The 23593-nt window shown below is 40.1% G+C and overlaps 4 protein-coding genes across 7 annotated transcripts in view; 1 reads left to right on the top strand and 3 right to left on the bottom strand.

Annotated features, from left to right (window-relative positions):
- Positions 1–171: 171 nt before the first annotated feature.
- On the bottom strand, positions 172–7136 carry LOC112570057 (retinol dehydrogenase 13-like). 3 transcript variants are annotated; one of them, XM_025248262.1, is made up of 8 exons: positions 6959–7136; positions 3301–3437; positions 2796–2914; positions 2401–2556; positions 1973–2077; positions 1259–1468; positions 842–1049; positions 172–515 (listed from the first exon to the last, which is right to left on the bottom strand). In XM_025248262.1, the coding sequence occupies exons 2-8, from the start codon at positions 3369–3371 to the stop codon at positions 398–400; spliced, it is 987 nt and encodes a 328-aa protein (XP_025104047.1). In that variant the 5' UTR covers positions 3372–3437; positions 6959–7136; the 3' UTR covers positions 172–397. The 3 variants fall into 3 exon arrangements, with proteins under 3 accessions (XP_025104047.1, XP_025104048.1, XP_025104046.1); XM_025248263.1 differs by lacking the exon at positions 6959–7136 and adding an exon at positions 4511–4647; XM_025248261.1 differs by lacking the exon at positions 6959–7136 and adding an exon at positions 3834–4064.
- Positions 4617–6437, top strand: LOC112570420 (tigger transposable element-derived protein 1-like). The gene has a single exon (XM_025248835.1). The coding sequence runs from the start codon at positions 4617–4619 to the stop codon at positions 6435–6437; it is 1821 nt and encodes a 606-aa protein (XP_025104620.1).
- A 791-nt stretch (positions 7137–7927) lies between the features above and the next one.
- Positions 7928–16983, bottom strand: LOC112570419. The gene is made up of 10 exons (XM_025248834.1): positions 16140–16983; positions 15741–15844; positions 14971–15126; positions 14573–14734; positions 13924–14033; positions 13516–13702; positions 13125–13279; positions 12651–12825; positions 11904–12172; positions 7928–11321 (listed from the first exon to the last, which is right to left on the bottom strand). Exons 1-10 carry the CDS (start codon positions 16945–16947, stop codon positions 11117–11119), a joined length of 2331 nt encoding a protein of 776 aa, XP_025104619.1. The 5' UTR covers positions 16948–16983; the 3' UTR covers positions 7928–11116.
- Positions 16984–17021: 38 nt separating this feature from the next.
- LOC112570056 (nesprin-1-like) overlaps positions 17022–23593 on the bottom strand; it is a 48704-nt gene continuing 42132 nt past the window's right edge. For both annotated transcript variants that reach the window (XM_025248258.1, XM_025248259.1), the window contains 2 exons: positions 22039–22254; positions 17022–17803 (listed from right to left, as the gene is read on the bottom strand). In XM_025248258.1, the coding sequence (XP_025104043.1) occupies positions 17054–17803; positions 22039–22254 (966 nt within the window). In that variant the 3' untranslated portion in view covers positions 17022–17053. The remainder of the gene's footprint in view (positions 17804–22038; positions 22255–23593) is intronic.

The following is a 23593-nucleotide window of genomic DNA, read 5'->3' as shown; positions in this document are numbered from 1 at the left end:
ACAGCTAAGTTTACAGTCATTTTCAGTCTTTTGAATCTTCTCTAAATTTACCCAGGAACTTTGGGTTGGTGATTATTTCAAGAAAAGTGGTGGCCTTAAATCTGCCACAATGCAATGTGCAGCTGTTAAAGACATTCATCAAGGCATATCCACCAAAACATATAAGGATACTGACAAAGAGTAAGTCTTTATTATTAAGCTTTGATATGCTACGGTCACAAGATGCAGTCACATACTCAAATACTATGATGATTGTCACAGTCCAGATAAAAACTATACAGGTCCGCTCACTGAATTCAATGCTCACTGTTGTTTGTCTTTATTTTATTTGAGGTCTATATCATCAAAATGTTTTCAAAAGAAAGTTTGCCATCTGTCAAAATGTGTTTGCTTCCTGTTACATGTTCTCAGATGTTTCAGAGACCACATGTGTCCAATGTTCACTTATAGCCCACAGTCGTTTGGCTGCTTTATCATCCTTGGCAGCTGGAGCTACATCCTTCTCTCTGCAGTCACTGTTGAAAGCAACGATGGAATGACTATGATTGACTATACAGTGACTTACATGTCTATACATGCAATGAGTATGTGACATAAGTTAAGCATTACTGACTTAAATCACTGTATCAGTATTTTTTAACAATTAAAAATCCTACAACTATAATAATGATTACCGCTATTCATACTCCTGTAATAAAATGAATGAATGATGACTGAGTTTGTTTTATGCATTTGTGTGTGTGCATCATGATTTTCAAAATATATTCACGTTCTTACACTAGCTTAACATAATTTCTTAAATGCTACCACCTCTTCATGAATCAAAGGAATTCAGTCTAACCTGAAATATTTTCCTGTTACCCCATCTAGTTCTGCTGTTAGTGCACAATAGAGGGTGGTTTGTGCCCCTTGAGATGGTGTTTTCAGCAGCAACCACATTATTGGTTTTAAAAGAAAACTGGAAATGTAGGACTTGGCAATGGGAAGATGGCGACCAAGCTCAGTTTTGACAACACCTGGATGTAGGGCATTCACTGTCACATTGGTATCTAAATAAAAGGTAAAAAAGTACACATTAGCTAGCATCATTTTTTTTTTTTTTTTTTTTTAACTGAGATTACTGGGATGTATTGGGTTGTCAGAAAATTTTTAGTTTTTCAAAAATCACAAGCAGATTTTTACATGTAGTAAATATATCTATATTGAAACCTGGATCCATTATTTTGCATTAATTTGTAGCACTACAGTCATTACTTACTTTCTAGCCTCTTTGCTAGTTCTCGTGTAAAAAGTACATTAGCCAATTTGCTTTGTGCATAGGCTTGACCAGGGTCATAAGACTTTGCACTGTTAAGATCATCAAAATTTATAGCTCCTCTGGTGTGGGCAAGACTGGACACATTGATGATCCGGCTTGGAGCAGAAGACTTGAGCTTGTTCAGCAGCAACATGGTCAGCAAGAAATGACCTGAACCAAAGAACAACTTTGCGTATTTATATGAATGAGCTTTTTGAAAGACATGTCAAAGACAAACAAAAGTCTCTTCTAGTGTGGTCTAGAAATGAAAGACATTTAGCAATATTGACAGTAATGCGTCAGAATGAAAGAAATTCTCTCTGAACCTTTCCTTACAGAGCTTGAACCCCGATTCACCATTGCAAGAATAGAGATTGTTTACATTCAGAGGTAATCAAGTACCTGACCATCAGAGCCTATGGATAATCATAGTGCACGTGCCATCAATGCACAAGGGACATCCAAGAATATACAAAAATATTTATCAAATTGAGCTGTCATCAACATCAGTCTATTCCCCATAACCTCAAAATGATGCCAACATTAAGTTGTCTGCTATAGACAGGTGCTTCTAAAGGCGAGAAATACTCATTTCCATGACCTAGAAGCCAATGCTGACACTGATTTCAAGGGTTTGTTTGTTGTTGTTTTTTTTAAGTTAAAGTATGAAATTACCAAGATGATTGACACCCAGCTGCATTTCAAATCCATCTTCAGTCAGCATTTTGGGACAGCGCATGATGCCAGCATTGTTGATAAGTATGTCAATATGTGGCTCATCTGGAAAGATAATTTCAACTTGTCAGTGGAGATGACAAATTGTTCAACAGGAAACAACGACACTCTGGCAAGGATGCTAGAAGTCAGCATGTGTGTGTGCAAGCATGTGTGCATATATTCATCAGACTATCAAAATGGAATGTGATAAAGTAAAATTTAAAATACCACATGAAGCCAAATAGACACACTTCTGGTAAGATACGTATACATTATCAATACTTCTCTGTACCATTTACACCATCATCAATGTTAATATGGTAAAACTCTATGCTGTAGTATTTAAATTAACAACAAAAAAAAGAAAAATTTATAAAAGCCATTACTTGCAATGATGTCTTTTGCAAAAGCTCTGATGGATCCCATAGATGCCAAATCCAGTTTCTTGACAACAACACTGCGGTTTGCTGTTTCCAATACAATTTCTGCTCGAGCTTGTTCAGCCTTCTCCAAATCTCTGCATGCAAGAATAACTCTCCCACCTGAATGTCAGACATGAATGTCAGAAAAGGACAGTGATTTTTTTCAAACTTAATGCTTAAGTAATCACATTAATTAAGCTACCAAACGTATATGAAGGTAACAGTGGACATAATATACATGTAGCCTGAAAGCTAACTTCTATCACCTGTCAAAACACTACATAATCTAGGGTGGGGGTTTTTTGTGTGCATGTGTGCACAATGCATATTCACCTATGTAAGATGTAACAAAAGTTTACCTCTGCGTGCCAGCTCTTTTGCAGTTTCTTTTCCTATGCCAGTGTTGGCACCTGTGATAATCACTGTTTTACCAGGAATCCGCTCCTTGCCATTGAACCTTCCCCCAGACATGTAATCTCTGTGGACAGATTTTCTTATAGAACTCAAGGTAAAAGCAGGGAGAATCAGGCAACAGAAAAAGAAAAGATTTTACATTCGTTCATATCGAGACTACTGTTTCGGTTTTTACAAAGTTTTAACTATACGTAAATGCAATGAAATAGGGAAATAAGGCCCGGACTATCCTCAAGTGTCTCATCCATATAAATATGTTCAATTTTGACTATAAATTGTTATAAACAATGTCAGTGTATTTGAAAATCATTTGAATAATATGCACAAACTTTGTCAGTACAATTGCCACTGATACTTAACAATCAAGGTTAACAATAGTAGTAATTTAGTTCCATTAAAAAAAATTCAATGACACTGAAGAAGATGATACACATAAAAATCAACACATACTTAAGAAGAACAATGCTGCCTGCAACAGTACCAGCAAGGCTCAGCGGTACCACATAAGAAGGAAGACTCATCTTTTCGAGTTGTTGAAATCAGTGGTGGTATTTTCGGCAGACGACAACTTTCACAGTACGCGATTGCTGCACAAGAAAGATTTTCTAAAATTTGAAGCTGAAAGAAATACTATTTGGAAATACCTGACATTCATAAGTCATTTTATGATAAAATACCTGACATTCATAAGTCATTTTATTATAAAATATCTGACATTCATAAGTCATTTTATTATAAACAGTTTAAACAGTAGGTGGCATGGTCTATAAAAGTATACCAGCGAGCCCAGTTCATATTAATGTTTTACTTAAAAAAAAAAAAAAAGCTAATGGCATGGTCCAAGACTTGCACGCTGGGTTTAATACGCAACTGATCGGCATTTGTTTTGCATTAATGTGAAACTGCTTTATCTCCCAAAACCATTTTGACAATCACAGATTTCTCAAGCATCGGTAGAGAACATTTTGGGAGAAGACACAGACCTCTTCAGTGGACTACCCTTGAGATCATCTGTTGAAGTCGTCATAACATCGAGAATACAGGCAGCAAACACACCATAAACTCGTGTAATCAGTGTGAATAGTTGTTTGACAGTTTGTGTTTATTTTATCCTGATGTGAAATATATATGCTAAACGTCTGTACATAGTAAAAGACAGCAACTTTAATAATTATCAATTATTTGTTTTTAGACGAAACCCATCGTTCTATTCGTGCCCCTTGTCAAGGGTAGCTACTCTACGACATTCTCCACTGCGCATGCGTCGACCACCATTGAGCAGGACCCCGAGATACGCCATTTGAGTTACGAGAACTGTACTTTACGAGGATCGTCAACGGGCATCTCTGCTTCGACTTACGAGACATTTCCAATCATTTGTGATGAAGGATACCCGCATAACTTGGCTTACTTGGTTTGTTCAATTGACGATCAATTGAATATACTTGTATTCCGCTGGAAACTCCTTGAAATTGTGTTTTTATCTACTTGATCTGCACTTTCACGGATGAGTCGTTTGGCACAAATGACATTTACATGTGGTATGCGAGGCAATAAGATTTATTAATGAAAAATAACTGGTCTGCCTCGCAGCCACCTGAAGTTCAGTTAAAATTAGTGACTCAACCGATATAACGGGACGGTGAGATAACGAACTTACCTATACACTTCCGTGCTGAGACTACAGGTGAGACGAGAGTGGCTTGGAACAGTAATATAATACTGTATATATATATCGTGCATCCATTTGATCTTCCGCTTGTAAGATGAAGAAAGTGTTTAAGAAACTAAATAAGGGCACAGAAAAGCCGAAGAAAGACAGAAAAGCGATTCCATTAAGCGTAAAGCTGGATGTAGTCAAACGTATTGACGAGGGACAACGTAACAAAGACGTGATGCAGGCACTCCATTTATCCTCGTCGACGATAAGTACTATCTACATGCAGAAGGAGAAGATACTGCAGACAGCTGTTATCGCCGCTGGAGGTGCAAATTTGACGAAGCTGACGTTGAGCAGACACCCGATCATGGAGAAACTGGAGAAACTTTTGTTGCAGTGGATAGACGAGACGACAAGCCGTCAGATGGCTCTTAATTTTCACGTGATCCGAGAAAAGGCACTGTCGTTGTTTGAGAGACTGAAGGCGCAGGCCATTGAGGAGGGAGACGAGACGGCAAAGACTGTGAATTTTAAAGGCAGTCACGGGTGGTTCGACCGCTTCAAGAAGAGAGGACTCATGCACAACCTTCAGGCTTTGGTTGAGGCAGTGTCTGCAGACCTCGCCGCAGTCAGTGCTTTTCCTGAAGAGCTGAACAAAATCATACAGGAAGGCGGCTACACCAGCAAACAGATCTTCAACGTGGACGAGACAGGCTTGTTCTGGAAGCGCATGATGTCCCACACCAGCATCTCGCACGACGAAGAACGGGCAAAAGGCCATAAAGCGTCAAAAGACAGGCTGACGTTGCTGCTTGGTGGAAATGCTGAAGGCGATGTAAAACTGAAGCCACTGCTTGTGTACTGCTCGGAAAATCCTCGGGCCTTGAAAGGCATCAATAAAAACAGCCTTCCCGTTATCTGGCGTTCAAACCGAAGTGCGAGGGTGACACAGCAAGTGTTTTTGGACTACGTGCAAAATTATTTCTGTCCTTTTGTCGAAAAATACTGTCGAGAAAATAACCTTGACAACAAAGCACTTTTGATCATCGACAGTGCTCCTGGTCATCCAGGCACGGTGGCAGACTACAGCAGCAATGTGCAGGTCGTGTTTTTGCCTCCGAACACCTCCCTGGTGCAGCCGATGGACCAAGGTGTCACTGCCACGTTCAAGGCTCAGTACTTGCGCCTCGTGATGAAGTACCTCGTTGATGGCCTCAGCATGGGCGGAAGGACGACAGTCAGGGAGCTGTGGACAAGTTACGACCTCAAAATGGCTGTCGAAAACATCGCAGCTGCTTGGGACGAAGTCACGGCGAACACAATGAACGCCGTCTGGCAACAACTCCTTCCTGAGTTGGTGCGCGACCTTCATGGTTTGGAAACCGATAAGAAGATGATCTGCTCCGACATCGTACGGCTGGCAGTGAAAGCAGGATTCAACTCCATCGACATCGAAGACGTGCAAGAGGTGTTGGAGGCTCATTCGGAGGACCTGACCGACGAGGAGATGATCCAGCGAGAAGAGGAGCGTTTGAAGGAGGAGACGGAACGTTTGAAGGAAGGAAGACTGGACAAAGACGATGAGCCGCTCAAAGACTTTGGGACAAAAGAGCTGCGCAGTTTGTTCACCATGGTCGAGAGTGCTTGTGACTTGGTTGACCAGCATGACAGCGACTTTGAACGAGCTCGCAAGGTGAAGCTGCAAATGAGAGAATCGGTCGAATGTTACAGACAGATGTACGACAGAAAGGTGCGAGAAACCAAGCAGACGAATCTGTTAGGGTTTCGACCCTCCGCTGGCTATGCCGCTTCTCGACCTTCGACCTCGTGTATCATACGTCCCATGGAAGAGGAAGACGACAAAGAGGAGGAAACGGTCGTGAGCCATCCGTTAATTATGGAGTGCGAAGAACTGAGCCACTCCTAGAAGCTGCATTCTATTCTTATTTCCTTCTCTGCAGGTAGAAGACTAACGAACAGCGATCTTGTCTACTGTCTCTCTCTTCTTATCTGGCCACTTTATTATGACTTTCGTTTATCGAGTGTGATATTGCGTTGTTATTAGCGATATTTTGTTAAGTCTGTAATTAATTTTTGTCTCTGCCTTGTCCTTCCTTGATGTGAATATGGCGGGGGAAGGGAAACGCCATGTGGATGTCTGCGGCTGGCATGTTTCCCATGAGTGCAAGAACTATCAAGGTTTTCCAGCTCAGACAAGACCTGCGAGTGTTTGCATAATTTTGTTTTTCTTTTATCGTTTTACATCTTGTTCACCATACACGTGAATAAAATCTGCTTATTGTAGAGCATTTGATTCACGCAAGTGGCACTGACTCTAGTTCCCCAAATGAGTTAATAGTTTGATTTAGTCAAATTCCGTCGGAATTCTCCACCAAGTCCCGCCGTGTCATCCACGACAAGGTGGAAAATGTCCATGCTTATAAATACCTGGGCACCATCGATAGGCGACTTTGCTGAGATTCCAACACCCAAGCTGTTTTGAAGGGTTCAACAGTCTCTCTTCCTTCTCAGGAAGCTGTCTCCCGGCGATTTCTTCAGCTCTTTAATGGAGATCGCACATCGGGAGCGTGCTGTCCTTCTCGTTTATCTGTTGTTGCGACGGTATCTCGGTGAAAGACAAGATCAGTAACTTACATTGTGTATTCACCTGCACCGAAATCAGTGGGACAGCCAAGTGCCCTATATAGCAGGCAGACACTTCTGAAATCCTTCGTGATGACAGGCATGTCCAACATCCATCAATCCTTAATCTTACTGTTTATCAATAGAAAGTGCATCTTAGCTAGTCTGGACTTGCCCCGGTTGGGAGATATATAGAGGACAGTAATTGCATTTAGCGACAAAGCGAGTCGAAGTTCGGGAGATACTTCGCGAACGACCGTTAAAACTTACTCCTGTTCTCAGTTGGCAATTAGTATAGATGTAAAACCTCCCATTCCTAATTTTAAACTAAAAATTAGTTTAGTATCAAACATCATAATGTGGCCCACATCAATGAACGAGTGCAAGTTAATGCGATGTTTCAAAGCGTGCTCATTCAGTTAGGTTCATGGTTACAGGACAGGTGAATTTAATGATAGTGGTGACTGCTGTTCAGAGCTTAAAGGTAAACTCAGTTGCAACTCTCACCTGAACAAACGTATACCTTTTGACATTTTTTCATGCCATCCACGGGCAAGATACAAGGGATGATGGTGAGCTTAAGTTTGTGGATAAGATCAGAAAGGGAGTAGGAGGGAAACTCCTCCATCACAATCCCCTTTGATGAAATTTCAATGGATGAACTACAAAGACTTCTGCTTCAGAGTTCTACAAGCATCACTAGTACAATATCCCTCTCATGGGTTTTCACACACAACGTACAATGAATTCCATTCAGACATTAAAACATGCAACTTTTTTGTGGATATTTTTTCCCTTTTTATTTTTTCATATTTTTTTTCTTCACTCTTTTCTAAAGAAAATATATAGCTGCTTAGAACGTTATATGTAAAACATACAGCTAATAGCTCAAGAGAGGAATAGCTGGCAGACTTTAAATGGGAAAGTGTAATACAGCGACTCACAATTTTGCCCAAGCTTCCCACAATGCTATTTTCCAAACACTAATAATTTTAATACTTAATGTCCATATCAGACTATTATTCACCCTATCACTATTCCCAACACAATATGAAACTTCTACCTAAGCGCACTGATACAATGCTGCAGAAGTCTCAGTTGAAAAGAAATTGCATATCTGAACCAGTTTTCTCTTTTCACTGTCCAAACCAAGTGTCAGTTTATGCATCACACTGTTGAGTGAAAAGTTTGCATGTGTAGAATCTAATTTTTCTTAAATATTCCAAGAATGTGCTATGTTTGCATATGCGTGGAATGCACAACACTTCTGCATGCTTCCATTGTGTGCATACATTTTTACAAGTTTCGGCAAGTTTAAAAGCACGTCAAACAGATTGAAAGGCAGAAATGTTCCACCTGCACAATAAAAACTAAGGTAATCTATGTGCAAAATATACAAGATCCTGCAAACTAGCTGAGTACAATTGTAAAATTTATGCATGATGAAAAAGGACAGACGTTCCTCTTCATGAATGAGTATGCTTGTGATCTGTTTCAGTGATAAATTGATCAGTTTTATCTTGAGAAAGGTTTTCTTTAAGAAACCCGGTAGGCTTTTAGAATTTATCATTAATGCTGCCATCACACAGCTGTACAAGCCATATGCATCTGATGTAAAATAAGGCATACTGACTTTTAAGGCCACATAAGTAGCAAAAGACAGGCATTGTTCATAATTTCTTTGAAAAAGATGACAGCAGCAGAAATACACTTTGTTTTAGCCATTTGACAGTTTCTGTGACCAATAAACAGATGGTCTTCTTTTCAGGGTGAGAGAGGAGGGACTTAGCAACCACAACTTGATTCAACACGCTAAACTTTTAATGTAGAATCAGTTTGCCATCATATTCCATCCTAAATAAACCCAATACTTTAAAGTATGGAAAAAAAATAATTTACCTATGAATAATTCTCAGCTCATCACAAAAGCGTATAGCTTGAAATTCACAATGTGCAAGAGTACATTTGTTGCATTTTTATAAACCCCTAAGAGCTGAAACTTAAATAGTTTTAAAAATTATCATTACTATCAATTAGAGGTTGCGGTGATGTAAAGCTTAAATTATTAAAACAGTTTGAGCCCATTTTGAGAAATAGTAAACTCTCTGAGATACTGGGCCTTAATAAAATTACTGATATGGAAACACCTACCACTATACTAGATCGAAACGGGAAGCATTTCTGGATGTTTTTTAATGAATCAATTTACGAGTTTTGTTAATAACAGTCTAACATTTGTATACAAAACCTATGTAGCATTATTTTGAATGCCACCATCTTCAAGAGTGGTATAATCACTTGCTAAATCTGGACAGAACATTTTATACATCGCCAGGGTGCAATAGAATAAGACAATATTCATATTATGCAAAATTTATGCACCACTGTGTTACAGAAGAAACCCAAATCTTAAGTTCTTAGTTTAGTATTATGAAATCACAGTTACATTTTGTCAAAATCTGCTCTGACATGAAAGTCTATTTTGACCATCAGAATAATCTCTGTATCAAACATTTTCACAAAGTCATCTCAAACACATGATTCTTTTAGCCAAAGATAAATAAATTAAAGCATAAACTTTTGCCAATACTAAAAAGGGTTTTACTACAATGTAAAAAATAAATCTAATGGAACTTTTTACTATATGCATGAGACATTCTTCTATAAAGTTTTAATCTCTGAAATGATAGAACTGAAATTCAATGCAAATGCGTGTGATTTTTCTTGATGTTTTCAACAGGCATTGTTGAAAAAAACTAACCCTTTTGACACGTAGGTTCCATTTTCAGTTTCTACTTCTTAAAGAATTCATTATACGTCAGTGGTACCAAAAGATACACGTCAAGATTACAATTTCAAGATACTGAAATAGTTAAAGGAAAAATATACAAGTTTCCAGAATGTCAGATGACCTATTAAAGAGAATTGTCTCCCTGTATTTAGAAAAGAAAAACAGTTAAAAACAGTTGACACTTTAATGTAAGTGCTTGGGCCTTTGATACAAAGCCTATTGTGAAAGCATGGGCCAAAGAACTGCTTTCACAAGTTACTTCCACTGTCCACATGCAATTTGTCAGACCCCCAGTCAAAATTTAAAAAAATGTAAATCTTTAAAAGAAACTATTTGCATCGTTATTCATCAACTGTATAATCTTACTCTGTCCATCTAGTCTAACATTCATGGATCTACAAAATCATGTCAGTTTATGACAGCGTCTGGTCTTCAGGCATAACACAACCATTGTAAAGAGAAGTATGATCTCATGACCTTGTCAATTTTGTTTGCAACTTTCCTTTTTAAATTTTCATCTGCATATTATGACAATGCATGATTTAAAACAAATCTAAATACTGGTTTGCTGCCTGCCAGCTCTGTTCATCATCACCATCTGTAACCACTTATATGGGGCTAAGAAAAAGTCTTGAAATCTGCACTTTTCGGGTAATGATCAAGCTTTAAATCTTATTTGCATCCCAGTCTTTCACCCCTTAAGTGGCAAGATTAGGCATGGGTGGAAATGAGGGGTTAAAGGAAGTGACATTTAGACACTTCTATAAGCTTCGAGCCCAGTGTCAGTCACAAAATGTTTCAGTTTTTATGCCATTCTAGAAATACAAAAGTGAACAGCAGCATCAAGCAACATTTAAAACTGCTTTTTTCTGCATTATACTGCTTCTTGATTGATTGCAGCTAGTGCAGCCTGTAAAAGAGATTAAATAAAAGCCCATCAGAATGTGGACTCTTGAAACCATGTAAACAGCTCTGTGCAGGGATAGCTTATAGTACATGGCACAACAATCTGGGGTCTTTTTTTTTTTTTTTTTTTTTGCTGACCTCTGCCTTAAAACCAAGCCTCTCATGCAACAATCATTAGGTCACAACCCAACTTCCAAGACATGGCTTCTGGGATCAACAGTGATCCCTGTATGAGTATTCAACCTTAATCTTATGCACCTTGCTGTTCAAAGTGGAGGTGGACCATCAAGATGCTTCAATTCTGGTGTGATTACGATTGACAAATCACTCAAGGTAGACAGTAGATCAGGATCAAAGACATACACCAGCCCAGCAAGCATCATCAGAGCAACTATCTGCGCAGGTAATGACCGCAACCATGACCATGCAGTTCCATGAGTTGTTTGCTGCTGGAAGCTGTGTGAGCCGCTGCTGCCACATCACAGTTGTGCAGTTCTTTACTGAAACAAACAACAAACAAAAATGGATGAAGTAGATGAGTGCTTTCATGCTTCTTGCTATTCTACTTTCAAGTAAAAGCAACATATGCTCCTAGAAATGAAAAGTATCAAGTTGCAAAACAATTTTAAACTCTATATTTTCCATCAATAAAATTTTCATGTCTGCACAAACATTTTGATAATCATTGTAACACTGTCATTGTGACAGGAAACTTTGTAGTTTTGCAGCAAGCTAAACCTCATAAGAAATTAATTTTATCATGTCACTGGAAACCTAGCTATTCAAAGTCAAAAGAATCTTTAGGTTTTCAAAATTCGAATAAGTCTTAGGATATTATTTTTACTGTGGCCCTATGCTCCTTAAATAAGAGGGCTTCTGCTTAAAAAAATTGCGTAACAAAAAGGAATAAAATGGGGTCAAGGGCAAAGAACAGGCACATAAAATTTTTACAACATGAGAAAAAAATTGCAGATCTTAAAAACGCATGCTCAGTGAATTTTTCTTTTTTAAGTTTATTTGTTTACACTCTTCCTATCTCAAAGCACAACTTACAGGCTGTTGTCAAGTTGGTGTGATTCATGAAATGCTGCTGCTGACACAGCCATGTGTCCAAAGTCATCAACAATAAGTTCATTTTCCTCTGCATCACGATACATCTCACGACATCGCTTTGAAGCCACAAGCAGCTGATTTCGAAGGTCAGCCAGTGTAGCTAGAATTGTCCGCTGAGCATCATCATTTGAACAATGAGTCAGATGCTTACGCATGGCTTGAAGCAAAGATAGTCGTGCCTCATACTGTGATAAATCCTCTTGTAGAGTCTGTGAACATAAATCATTTTAATATAATTGGACATAAACGACAAAAAAGTCAATTAAATAAATGTATGCACCCTTGTATATGCATAAGCAACATGAACAACTAATTATTTGTAGCTGGTTTGTCTACACGGCTACACAGCATTTGCACGTCATTTAATGTAATTTTCATTTCAGGTGAAGGGTGATTGATAATGTACATATGCTGATGACACAAAAGCCCTTCACAAAAACTTCTGCTACATCATCATAAGCCTAAAAGATGCCAAATACTAATTAGCCACAAAAATGTATAATTCGTATGTTAAGCCTGCATTATTTAATGAGATGACACCTCTAATAATTTACTTTTATCCTCAACTGTAATTGCCTTAAATCTGACGATTTCCCATAATGACCATAGGCTAACAACTCCTAAGAATAAATAGGTCTGCTTTATCTGCACATTGTACAGACTGGAAGCTGTACATTTTCAAAATACCTCTAGTTCTTTTAAAATGGTTTTCTTGGTCAGTCGGTGACCAGTTTCACGCCGGCACAGAAGATTTAAGAGGCGTTCACGAGCAGCAGCAGTCATTGTGTCTAGTTCCTTTTGCTCCTCTAAGTACTGACACCACACTTCCCACTTTTTTTCCAGGTCAAGAGGTGTTGGCACTCACTCTAGCAAAATCAGCAGTTAAACAAATTAATGCAAGTTTAAAGCACTTTAAACAAAATAAATAATATATATTAAAACAATTGAAAAAAATATAACAGGATTCATAGCACCTTTTCCTGATCATGACATTAACTACCAATACCATGATTTAATTTTCCATGATCTAATCTCTCTTTCAGAAATAGGAAAATCCACCAAACTCCTCCTGCACCAAGCCACCCCGCCTCCCAAGATTCTTTTCCTTTTGCAAAAAAAATCTGGTAAACAGGAAAAATTAACAATAGAAATAAGGCTTACTTTTCTTTCATTTCATGTGTAAACTTCTCCAGTGATGCAAACTCCTGAACATACTTTTCAACATTAATGTGTGGATGATGTCGAGCAAAGCTGTCAAACATCTGCTGATGTTCTTCAATAGAATGCTGTTGATTTTCCAGATTGCTCTGCATTAACTGAAAAGACAATGAATTGTTTCACTCTAAGAAAATGTTTTTTTCCTAATGACAATGAAAAAAAAAAGCTTACATGCAAACCATAAAACTCTGCCATGTACAGAATTACCAGATTTACTTTTTAAATGTTTAGGTATAATGTGCACACATTCACCCTTGTTCTGGAATCCAAGCCCAATAAAAAGTTTATACCATTAGCATCATGACAAGAAGAGGCACAAATCTCTTTTATTTACCTTCAGCTTAAGTAAACAGTCATGAAGTTCTTCCTTTGTGCTGAAGTTCTCAACAGTAACAGACTGGTCTGCTTGATGAAGCAAGTATTTCATTTGCACAATGGTTTTGCTGGCTGCTGACAGTTGCTGAGCCTGCTGGTGCCTCTCTGAAGCAAGTGCTTGCAGTTTTTCCCATTGGTAAAGGAGTCTGTTGCATCAAAGATAGATTCACTAAGAATACATTGGTACAACAGATCTGTTATGGAAAAGATAGTTTCACTAAAAATACATATAAATTTTTGTATGCAAACACATTTTTAAAAGAATTCAAGTCAGAACACAATTTCTGGAAAGTCACAGCAATTCATATCTTGAATGCAATATCTTCCCTACCCATCCACCCACCCACATTCTAAGAACTTCTGTTACTCACCTTGAACCCTCTGGACATCACCAATGCCAATGTCTTCTGAAGACAGGTGCTCACAAATAGTTTTCAGGCAGGTAATATTTGTATTACAAGTTTCCCAAATCTCCCGCTGAAATGAAAACTACAGTATTCAGATTTAGCACAAAAATGCGAACATTAAATCATTCATGTACAGACAAGCTGCTGAAACAAGGAGCATTTATACTTAGCTTTTAAAAGGCTTTCACATACTGCAAACTCCCCAAGCGACATGGGCCCACAAACCCCTACACAGACATGGACAGTACTGTGGACTAAGGAAGCTACACTGGAAGAGAAACTGTGGTGCACCAAACAAAACATGGAGAAAAACAGCCCTCTTCATAATCACCAAAACACTAAGTCTATGGAACACAAAAGAAAATAAATTTCTATGAGGATCAACATTTTTTTAAATGTATTTTGTGCATGACTACACATCAGTAATGTTTTTTTCCCACTCTTTTTGACCAAATATACAATAGATCTTACCACTGAATAAGCATTCCATCTATGCCATCTTTTTAATTTTACCATTCATCATCTTCTCCCTGTTTATGGTTGACATTTGGATGTACAACCGATTTTTCAATCTCTAACTTCTATTTGTTTTCAATATTTGATTCTTACATATATCCCAGGTTTTTCTGCAAGGCCAGTATCCATGGGATTCTTGCGGATTTTCTTAAGAGAATGATCAGCTGTCTTTAAGCCTGCTTCTGAATCATCCAAAACACAGTGGAAATCATCCATATCAGAGTCACTGTCTTCACATTCACCTGGGTTGCAACCCTGAAAGAAAAATTTGAGTTTAATGGTTTGGTCCCTTTCCCTTTAATTTTTAACAAAAATTTTTCCTGATTAATTTGCACGAACATAACCATGGTGGCAACTCCCCTTCTTGCGACAAACCTAAACACTGTTATAGTACATATAATTATACCTGAAAACTGTTTCAGAAAAGATACTTAAATGACAGAAAATTTGGCATTTGGATTACCATACAAATAACGAAAAGAATGTTTCACCTTCAGCTCCTCTTTCACAGGTCGTCTACTGATGACATCCCTGAGGAAGGTTGAGTTACGTGTCAGCTGGAACTCATCATCAAACTCTAGGTCATCAGAGGGTTCCCAGTGCAGTGGCTCCTCCGTGGCATCTTCACTTGCTGTTGGATACATAGGCTGAAAGATAAACATTTTGTTTCAAGCTATTCTTACATTTGAGCAGTGTTGAAAAACTGGAAATTATGTCACTGTGAAAGCTTTATGCATACTATGGCACTTTCAGTAAAATGGATGGGTAGTACTGTAAAATCTCTGTACCTCAATATCTTTCAAAAATTACAGTAGCACAATATTCAATTCTGATATGTAACAGATTTTTGCAACATATGCGTTACTGAAACTTATGTTTGTGAAGTAAAAGGGGAAGGACACTAACTCAAACAAGAAATTATTACATGCTCCCCCCGCCCCCAAACCTCAAAATCATCATAAACCCATGTAGCAAAAACAGATTTTGGGTGGGTGTGTTGTTTTACACTGAGCCAGCAACTAAGACTATAGTTTTGGTAAGGCAGCCAGCCCTGTAAACAAATGCCACATGCAGAGAAAGAAGTGTGCTCAAGATGAGAGCTGAACCCAGGACAGCCAACCCTCACTGTATCGATGACAGGTGATAACCATTGTGCCATTCTACCAAAATAGTGACCATATATTCATATCTAGTAGAACAAATTAGTGGGAGTAATCATTTTGTTTTGTATATCTGATAATTATTAGTTTGTTTTGCATACCTGATAGTTGTCCCAAGCATTTTCAGAAAATGAGCCTGTGCTGTTGTGTGGATCTTCGTCAGCAGACGTCATCATCTCATCCATTGGTGCAGTCTCATATTCATCTGTGAAAACAATCAAATTATATGCATAATGACATGGTTCAGTACTTATAGCACTCTGTGAGCTCAACTCTAATTTTATCTTATACAGGCTAATTCAAACGATTATATCTGTTGCAAAAAAACTCATGGGAATTTAAAATGACCAAATATATGCTACTTTAAAAAATGAATGCAGACAAATCTATCACACACAAGCAAACAGGAAATGAGCAGGTTAGAGGAAAAAGAAAGATGTGTAATCAAAATGGAGAAAAGATGAAAGGAGAGAGGTACAAACTGCAACAAAAATGCCCACCTGATGACTCGCTTTCTGAGCTTGAAGAAGGAAAATGACCTTGAAACCTCATGTTTTCAATGGAATCAAATAGCAGTGTTCTGTCATTATCCTCATCTTCTGTTGACAAGGCAATTTTGGTTGCCTGACTATCTGTTGTGCTTGAAGATGAGTATTTTAACCTACGCCTAGCAGCATGTGTACCCGACTGATCACATGAAGAGAATGCACGTCTAAATTTTCTATCTTTTGAGTTCTGACGTGGGAATGTTGATGCATAACTAGGCAAGAGAAACTGAGAAACTAAGTTAGTATCTGTGTCTGTATGGCTACGAAGAGAATCAATTGCACTTTCTGAAGTAGACAAAGGACGGAAATCTATCTCTTTCATCTCTTCAAACTCAACAACACTCCATGGTCTTTCTTTTCTATTTCCCCGCTGTCCTGTATGCTTGCGCAGTTGGGCACTGTCAATAGCAAGCTTAGCTGTAACAAATGCTTGCACATCTTCCTGGCTTGTCCGTGAATCACTGGTGGAGTTCAGATTTATCACACTGTCAAATAAAGTCTCGTCTGCATCGTCTGTGGCTGTGGAAAATTCTTCAGCACCACTGTCGTCACTTTCCTCACCACTTGCATCACAGGAACTCTCCTCCACACTGCTTGTGCTTGTGCAAACAGTCTGCGTCTGCTTTGATGGCGAAGGACGCCTCTCTGGAGATCCAGGCACTGTAGATCGTGGTGGACTTGTCTTGACCAAGTCCTCAGCATGATCAATGAGGTACTTAATCTTTTCTTGCGTCTCCGTTGCACTGTCAGATTCAGACATACTGCCAACATGGTGAATGCACTCAGCAGAACTGGAGATTGGTCCTCCTGAGGCTGCATCTGCTTCATCACTGCTCTCCAGCCAGAGCTTCACAACGATATCCTCATCAGCAGCAGCATTTTCTGAAAGCAATGCCTGGTGAGTCTCCTGATTGTTTCAAAGAATGCAAATGAACTGGAGAAGTTCTGTCATCAGTTGTGTTACCATCGTCAGTGGTTTTATCAGTTGAATCAATGTCCTCAAGTGTCATGCGATAGTACTCCGGACAGATGCCATTCTGGGGAGGGATGGCAACCTTCTCACCCAAAGGACTGTCACTTGCCACCTCACACAGCCCTGCAAAACGGTACTCCAAAGCAATCTGCTGCTGCATGGTCTCCGTCTCATCGTTTGACTGACTCTCACTGCTGTACCCAATATCTTTTGGCTCTAGTGGGGATCTGGACACCTCATGGTCTGCCTCCCCATCACTGCTTAAGCTCAGTGACAGGTTGACTCGGCTGTATGACACATCAGGTGGAAAGTCTCCCATCCTGGACTCAGCCTCACTGATGTTGGCACTATCACCACTGCTTCGGTCCAGAAAACGAGTCACTGCAGATGTTAATGGTGAAGATGAATTAGAGCCCTGGCTAGAACTAAGTGCACCACTGAAACTAAGTGAATCCCCTAGGTGACGGTCGGAACGTGTGCCGATGAACAGAAGGCTGTCATCGCTGAGCTCTATCAAGCTTCCACTGCTGCTGTTATGGATGCTGGCTTCAGCATTCAGGTCAAGGTCACTGCCAGCACCAAACGATTCATCCAGAGAAGGGAGGTTGAAGCTGCTGAAGTTGAAACCAGAGCCATAAAGACCCTGAAACAAGGAAACATAGTTCAGACTTATTTAATGCCTTTTTAACACAAAAAACTGTAACTTTCTAAAAGCTTATTTTGTACTACATCTATTAGTAGTAGTAAGTCAGCTGCCATAGCATCACTTCTGATGGATATGAGAAACAAGAATAGTGAAACTAAATACAGATATCACAAAAATCTACATGCATTCACATCTATTCACACACAATGCTTTTTCTCCAAAGGGCCTTTTAACCAACTGAAAAGTTACACTTCTTAATTTGTGTAGGTATAAGACGTAATAATATAAGCAGCCAGAACCTTGACAGTCATATTACAAAGTAGTAACATTTTATGGACAGTTTTTCTATTTTTGGCTTAAGCAGCAGGGGGAGGGGGAAGAATAAGATGGAAGGAAACCCCTTTATGAAGCACTGATGAGCCATTTCAACAAGGCTGTTGAAGACAACCCCCTTCTTCCTCCATCCTGCCATGGAGATGAGACTTCCTCAGGTCTGGTGTCACGTGATAGCTTTTAGCAGGCATGATCAAAAGAATAAATGTTGAGAAAAAAATGAGGGGGTTGGGGGTTGGTCTAACTCCTACCTAATCTACATGTCAACAAGTATACCGAGGCTGTCGAAAACTGTCAATGTGACAGGTGGGAATAAGTAAGGAGAAAAGCACTTATGAACAGTCTGACAAGTCTATAGGACAGACCATATTCAAATAAAGGAAATAGTAATTTCTTATTCAGTGGCACATAGTGTTTACAAATAACATTTAAACTGTGCCCCCCCGAAATGACCACTTCGATCTAGAGACTAGACGCTTGATGCATGACACATCACTAGCATTAGTAAAGGTTTGTTTTTGGGTCCATGAGACGAACTACTGATAATGGGTGATAAAACGAGTCCAGGTGTTTTTATGCATTTCTGATGTCCCATACTGACATTTACCTTAAGTGTACAGGTCGGTCTAAAAATATCTCTTCTGAAGAAAACTACAGGTCAGACACAGGCAAATCACGCCAGAGAACAGAAAATTGTTATGAGAAAAATAGCATCGGCGTAACAGCATACTGTTTGATGTACTATGGTACAGATGCGAAAAGGGACGGGTGTGTGTGTCAATGTGGACTGACCCCGTTACGCTCATTTGAAAAAGGATGGCCAAGAAAAACCTGGTCAAGGGTGTTTTAAGTGTCCGACAACCAAGGCCACCTTCTGCCCAGCCGTGCCAGCTACCCGACACGTTCACTCTGTGTGTGTGTGTCCACAGGAATGCGCAAACTCTCTCTCCCTCGCCCCAACCCCCTTGCCACGGCTGCCGCCACAGGCACGCGAGAGATTTGCGATCGATAGCAGAATGGCCACGTTGTGGCAACTCTTCTCCCATTTAACTAACCTGGTGACCTGGCCGACTTCATCTGGGAGAACAGGTAGGTAATACATCAACGCCTAGCCCCGCTAGCAATGGATGGGGATGGATGGAGTAATAACTGCATGGTACAATGCAGTATCGATAGCATGTGGCTGTCTTAACACAACATCGCGAAAAAAATCCCCACTATGCAGCAAAAACCTATCAAAGGTTTCTGATGAAACTGCATTCATTTTCTAGAGAGAGAGAGCAGTCCCCTAGGTGCCTGCCCGCCCACCCACTCATCCTTCTCGGTGACATTCAAGTACAGTTTTCTGGTGACAGCCATGACTCACTCAGCCTGGGGGCATCTTCCAACTCGATGCAGCGTGCAGTTCGTCTCTACAAAGACGTTTCAGAGAGTAATAAACGACTGATGAGCAAAGCTGGATTTAATGAAGCGTCAGCCGTATCTTCTATCTTACACTAGCACTGTCAAATGTAGCCATTTCCCTTCCCGCGTGATCTCGAGAAATTTAAACTGCAGCCGTACATCACAGCCGAATAAAGTTCAGAGTGCATGCTTACTTTGTTCGCTCCTGTATCTACGGCTCACCAACAACATTGGTTAATGCTTCCGCAAGAAAAGCTGGACAAACAGTGATGTGTAAACAGTTGCTGACCAAAGTGTACTTTTGTAGTAAAATGTATCGTCTATTTTTTTTTTTCAGCCGCTATCATTCGGTCATCTCACAAGACAATCGACAGATAAGTGAATGTTTACAAAAACTGAATTATGCGAAGCACTGCGTTTAAACGAATTTGATTATACAAGATTATCTGTACACGACATCTATTATTCAATGTTTATTGAAGATGTCTACAAAGTAATCGAGTCAGACAAAATAGCAAGGATTCGAACCACTATGGAGTCAACTGCTCTTCTGTATTTATGTCTTAAATTGCCATGATATAGCCTTAGTTGCTGGCATGGCATAAAACACCAATAAACAAACAATTATGTCTTAAAGCTATTAATTAAATATGTTTTCATTACGTCTAACAATACAATACTGTTTCTCTCTTGTAAACGTGTCTCCGGATAATTGAATCGTATCGAACTTAACTGGAGGCTATTGTGAACAATGTCTCAAGCTGTTACAATATTTGCAAGTTCGCGACATTTTCTGGCGAACATCTGTCTCTTCATAGTGTGAGTATATATATATAAAAGAACGTTATCTGGGCACACTGTTAATGAAATATGTAATATTGGGCAGACATACTAGTGTCAGCGCATCCATGTCAAGATGTATAATTCGTGTCACTCAAAACTGACCTGCTTGACTCTGAAGGCAGTAAACCTTTCCTCTCCTTCTGACTTAAAAGCTGTAGCTGCGTCAGGTTTTGGTGGAGAAATGTGCATTTATGGTAACAGCGGCATTCGGGTGCTTTATCAGCGGATTCAAGAGTGAAAACTTTAAACTTTAACTGTCAACAGGGCTGCCATAGGATTCCTCTAAACGCACTCTCTCAGCAAATCCAAATGGGACACGCACACTGGTCGATATATTTCTTCCCGCTTTGACACGGCACACGTCATCCATACAGTGGCTCCATTGAGATGTGATTGCAGCTACAGCCTCAGCGTGGTCTCGCATCATTCTAAGCTTCTGCCCTTGGGCGACAAACATTTCCGCTAAACAAGTCCCGAGACTTCACGTGGTCTTGATGTTCTCTGCGCTGCTACGAAAGTCAAATATTATATGTATCTTTCGAGCCCCCACCCCACAAAAAAAAGGTAACTGGGGACAGTGGGTGTGGTATCACTCGACACGGTGGGCTCCAAAGGTCTAACATGTTGCCTCGCTCTCACTACTGGACAGAGTCCTTGCTCTGTGTCACCCTAGCAGAGCAAGGAAGAAAGTGAATAAGGGAAACCTTTATTAATATCACTTTCCATAAAAAAAAGTCAGGAGAAATACCAATCAGTTTATTTCTTGCTACTCCTCGAGGAGCATAAGGCCGCAACCACCCACTCTTACTGATAAATGTGTGTGTGTGTGTGTGGGAGGGGTGAAATAGGAAAATGTGAAGAATATTTTACAGCCTTTAGATGAGAAAACGAAGGCTCACAGAAAAACAGCATGTTAGTATGACGATCACCAGCGCAATCTGCACAACACAGCTGTTTACTTAAAACATGGATGCCACAACCGAATTCCAGATCTCACCCATCGTGTATCTTTTACGGTCTGGATACCTAGTATGTAGATCGCACAGCTTCATAAGAGCTGGGTGCAAACACCCCTTTATTAATTCCGATGAATAGCGTGATAAAACGCCTCTAATTCACCTCAGGACACTTTTCCTCTCCCCATTTGCCTCACCTGAAGCGGGCCACCTGTCAGTGACGTCACACAGGAGTAGATGATTCACGACTGCTTACCACACACACATAAAAAAAGCGCAAACACTTGCATTCGTCAAGACTTGCGCCTGTCAACTTTTGAGCAGAAATCGGTCACGAGTGTCATCAAATATAGGAGGCAGAGACTTTAAGGAATAATGTAAGGCAATATACACCAAGATCAGTAGCTTTCAAAAAATGTCTGTGTGCAACTACGTGTAGGTAGGAAAGCGCAAGGCGACCAGAAGCAGCATTGTTTTAGCGATCATTATATCCCAAATTTTACAAACAAATCCATACTTAAAGCAGAACTGCTCAGACAAGTACATTCTTCTTCCAAAAGTTACGACGTTTATGTTATCGATACAGAGTCTTTGGATAATCTACGTCTGAACAGCAGAGCTCATTTGTCTGAAAGGATGACCTTTAGAGGTGCAACAAAACCCATTCAATGCCACACTCCCATAATTCATTCTCACCTTCCTGCGGTTGATGGCTTCCTCCAAGCGACACTGCCACTCCAGTGACTGAAGCCAAATTCCGTGCCAGCGCTTCTGTAAGTTCAAGGCCACGAGCTGAAGAGACTCCTTGTCCGTGTCGCACGAGCATGTCAGGCGGTCATTCTCCAGCCTCTCGCTCAGTTTCAAGACGGCCGATACAATCCTCGAGTGGGACTCGATGTCCTGCTGCAGCAGCTGTCAGCAAAGTGATGCAATGCTATTATTAACTCATGTCTTTATGGCGTCCAACCGTCTCACGTCACACTCACGCAGCGCCAACATGCTACACACACCCATACACCAAACTAACACGCACCTACACACAATCACTCGTGCACACACACACCTCGTGCTCATTTTTACCCAAATAAGCACTAAATATGAAGAAAACCCCTTTCAAATTACAACTAAAATACACACAAGCAAAAGATCGCAAAACATTCCAGGTACCGCCATTATAAAGACTGAAGACTGTGCTCAGAGATTGCCAGGGCTTAGGCGTCGCAACAAACTTAATTAACCACACAAAAATCTGTTCGGACAACTCTCAACAAATGTTGCATTCCGCAAAATACGTTTCGGTCTCTCAGATGAGCAAACAGATTTGCAAGGAGAAGCAACCGAAAGAAACTAAGCCTTGATCACTTTCAACACTAGTAGGCATTAGCAGCAATCTTTTTCGACATTTCTGCGCCGCTGAAATCGGGAACAGGCGGGAAGGCGAAGAGGTAGGGATGTGTGTGTGAAGGAGAGCGGAGTAGCAAACTGACAAAACATGAAAAACAAACGTTGACATTATTTGCCGATGCAGCTTGTCAACTGAGCTGATCTCTTTTCGATGGTTAGAGGAAACCAGGGGACAAGAGTCCCTACCTTCCTCTCCCCTCTTACTCTTTTATATATCTGGTTCCGCCAGTGAACATCAACAGTACCCGTTATATCGCATGCCTGGCTAGCGGGTGATACCAACACCACTACTGTTCGGTCAGCACGTATCCACCATCTTTGCGACATAGTCTTTTTGGACATCGTGGGACGGGATGGAGGGGGAAGTTAAGCGTGACAGCAATTATCTTTACTCTTGCCTTACAAGAAAACCTTCTCCATCCTGACAGGAAGTGAAGTAACCACACAAAATGCCCATAAAGATTTTATTAGGCAGTCAGGATGCCCATAGACTTTATTCCTAAACAATAAAGGGCGCACAACTCTAAAACGATAAATCACTATACTTTATTTTCAGAAATAAGACACAAACAGCGCACAGGCAATGTAAGCGACTGCCCACGTTTTGCTGTTCGGTGAACAGGGCGTCATGGGGCGACATGGACAGGAGCAAAACCACAAACATGCAGGATGTCTGTCCCTCCCACAGTCACACCCACCTCTCTGGCTGCTTTCCCACTGTTGGGTGGAGAGAAAGGAAACCGGAGCACCCGGAGAAAACAATCGACGACCTTGCAAAAAAGGTGTTACACACAGATTGTCCCAAGGCAAGATCTGAATCAGGATCTGCAGTGGTGAAAAGCGAGTG

Source organism: Pomacea canaliculata, linkage group LG8, assembly GCF_003073045.1.
Source record: "Pomacea canaliculata isolate SZHN2017 linkage group LG8, ASM307304v1, whole genome shotgun sequence".
Taxonomy (NCBI): Eukaryota; Metazoa; Mollusca; class Gastropoda; order Architaenioglossa; family Ampullariidae; genus Pomacea; species Pomacea canaliculata.
This window is presented reverse-complemented; position numbering and strand designations above follow the sequence as displayed.

What these genes read in the sequence shown, in the direction of transcription:
- LOC112570057 (XM_025248262.1), bottom strand. Translation starts at nt 3,371, where the DNA reads ATGAGTCTTCCTTCTTATGTGGTACCGCTGAGCCTTGCTGGTACTGTT. An exon ending in GCTGGGTGTCAATCATCTTG is followed by an intron (nt 1,469 to 1,972) that starts GTAATTTCATAC and finishes TCTTTGGTTCAG; the next exon opens with GTCATTTCTTGCTGACCATG. An exon ending in ACTAGCAAAGAGGCTAGAAA is followed by an intron (nt 1,050 to 1,258) that starts GTAAGTAATGAC and finishes CCTTTTATTTAG; the next exon opens with ATACCAATGTGACAGTGAAT.
- LOC112570420 (XM_025248835.1), top strand. Translation starts at nt 4,617, where the DNA reads ATGAAGAAAGTGTTTAAGAAACTAAATAAGGGCACAGAAAAGCCGAAG.
- LOC112570419 (XM_025248834.1), bottom strand. Translation starts at nt 16,947, where the DNA reads ATGTCTGAATCTGACAGTGCAACGGAGACGCAAGAAAAGATTAAGTAC. An exon ending in CTGTGAAAGAGGAGCTGAAG is followed by an intron (nt 14,735 to 14,970) that starts GTGAAACATTCT and finishes TTTTTCTTTCAG; the next exon opens with GGTTGCAACCCAGGTGAATG. An exon ending in CAGAAAAACCTGGGATATAT is followed by an intron (nt 14,034 to 14,572) that starts GTAAGAATCAAA and finishes TTTTCATTTCAG; the next exon opens with CGGGAGATTTGGGAAACTTG.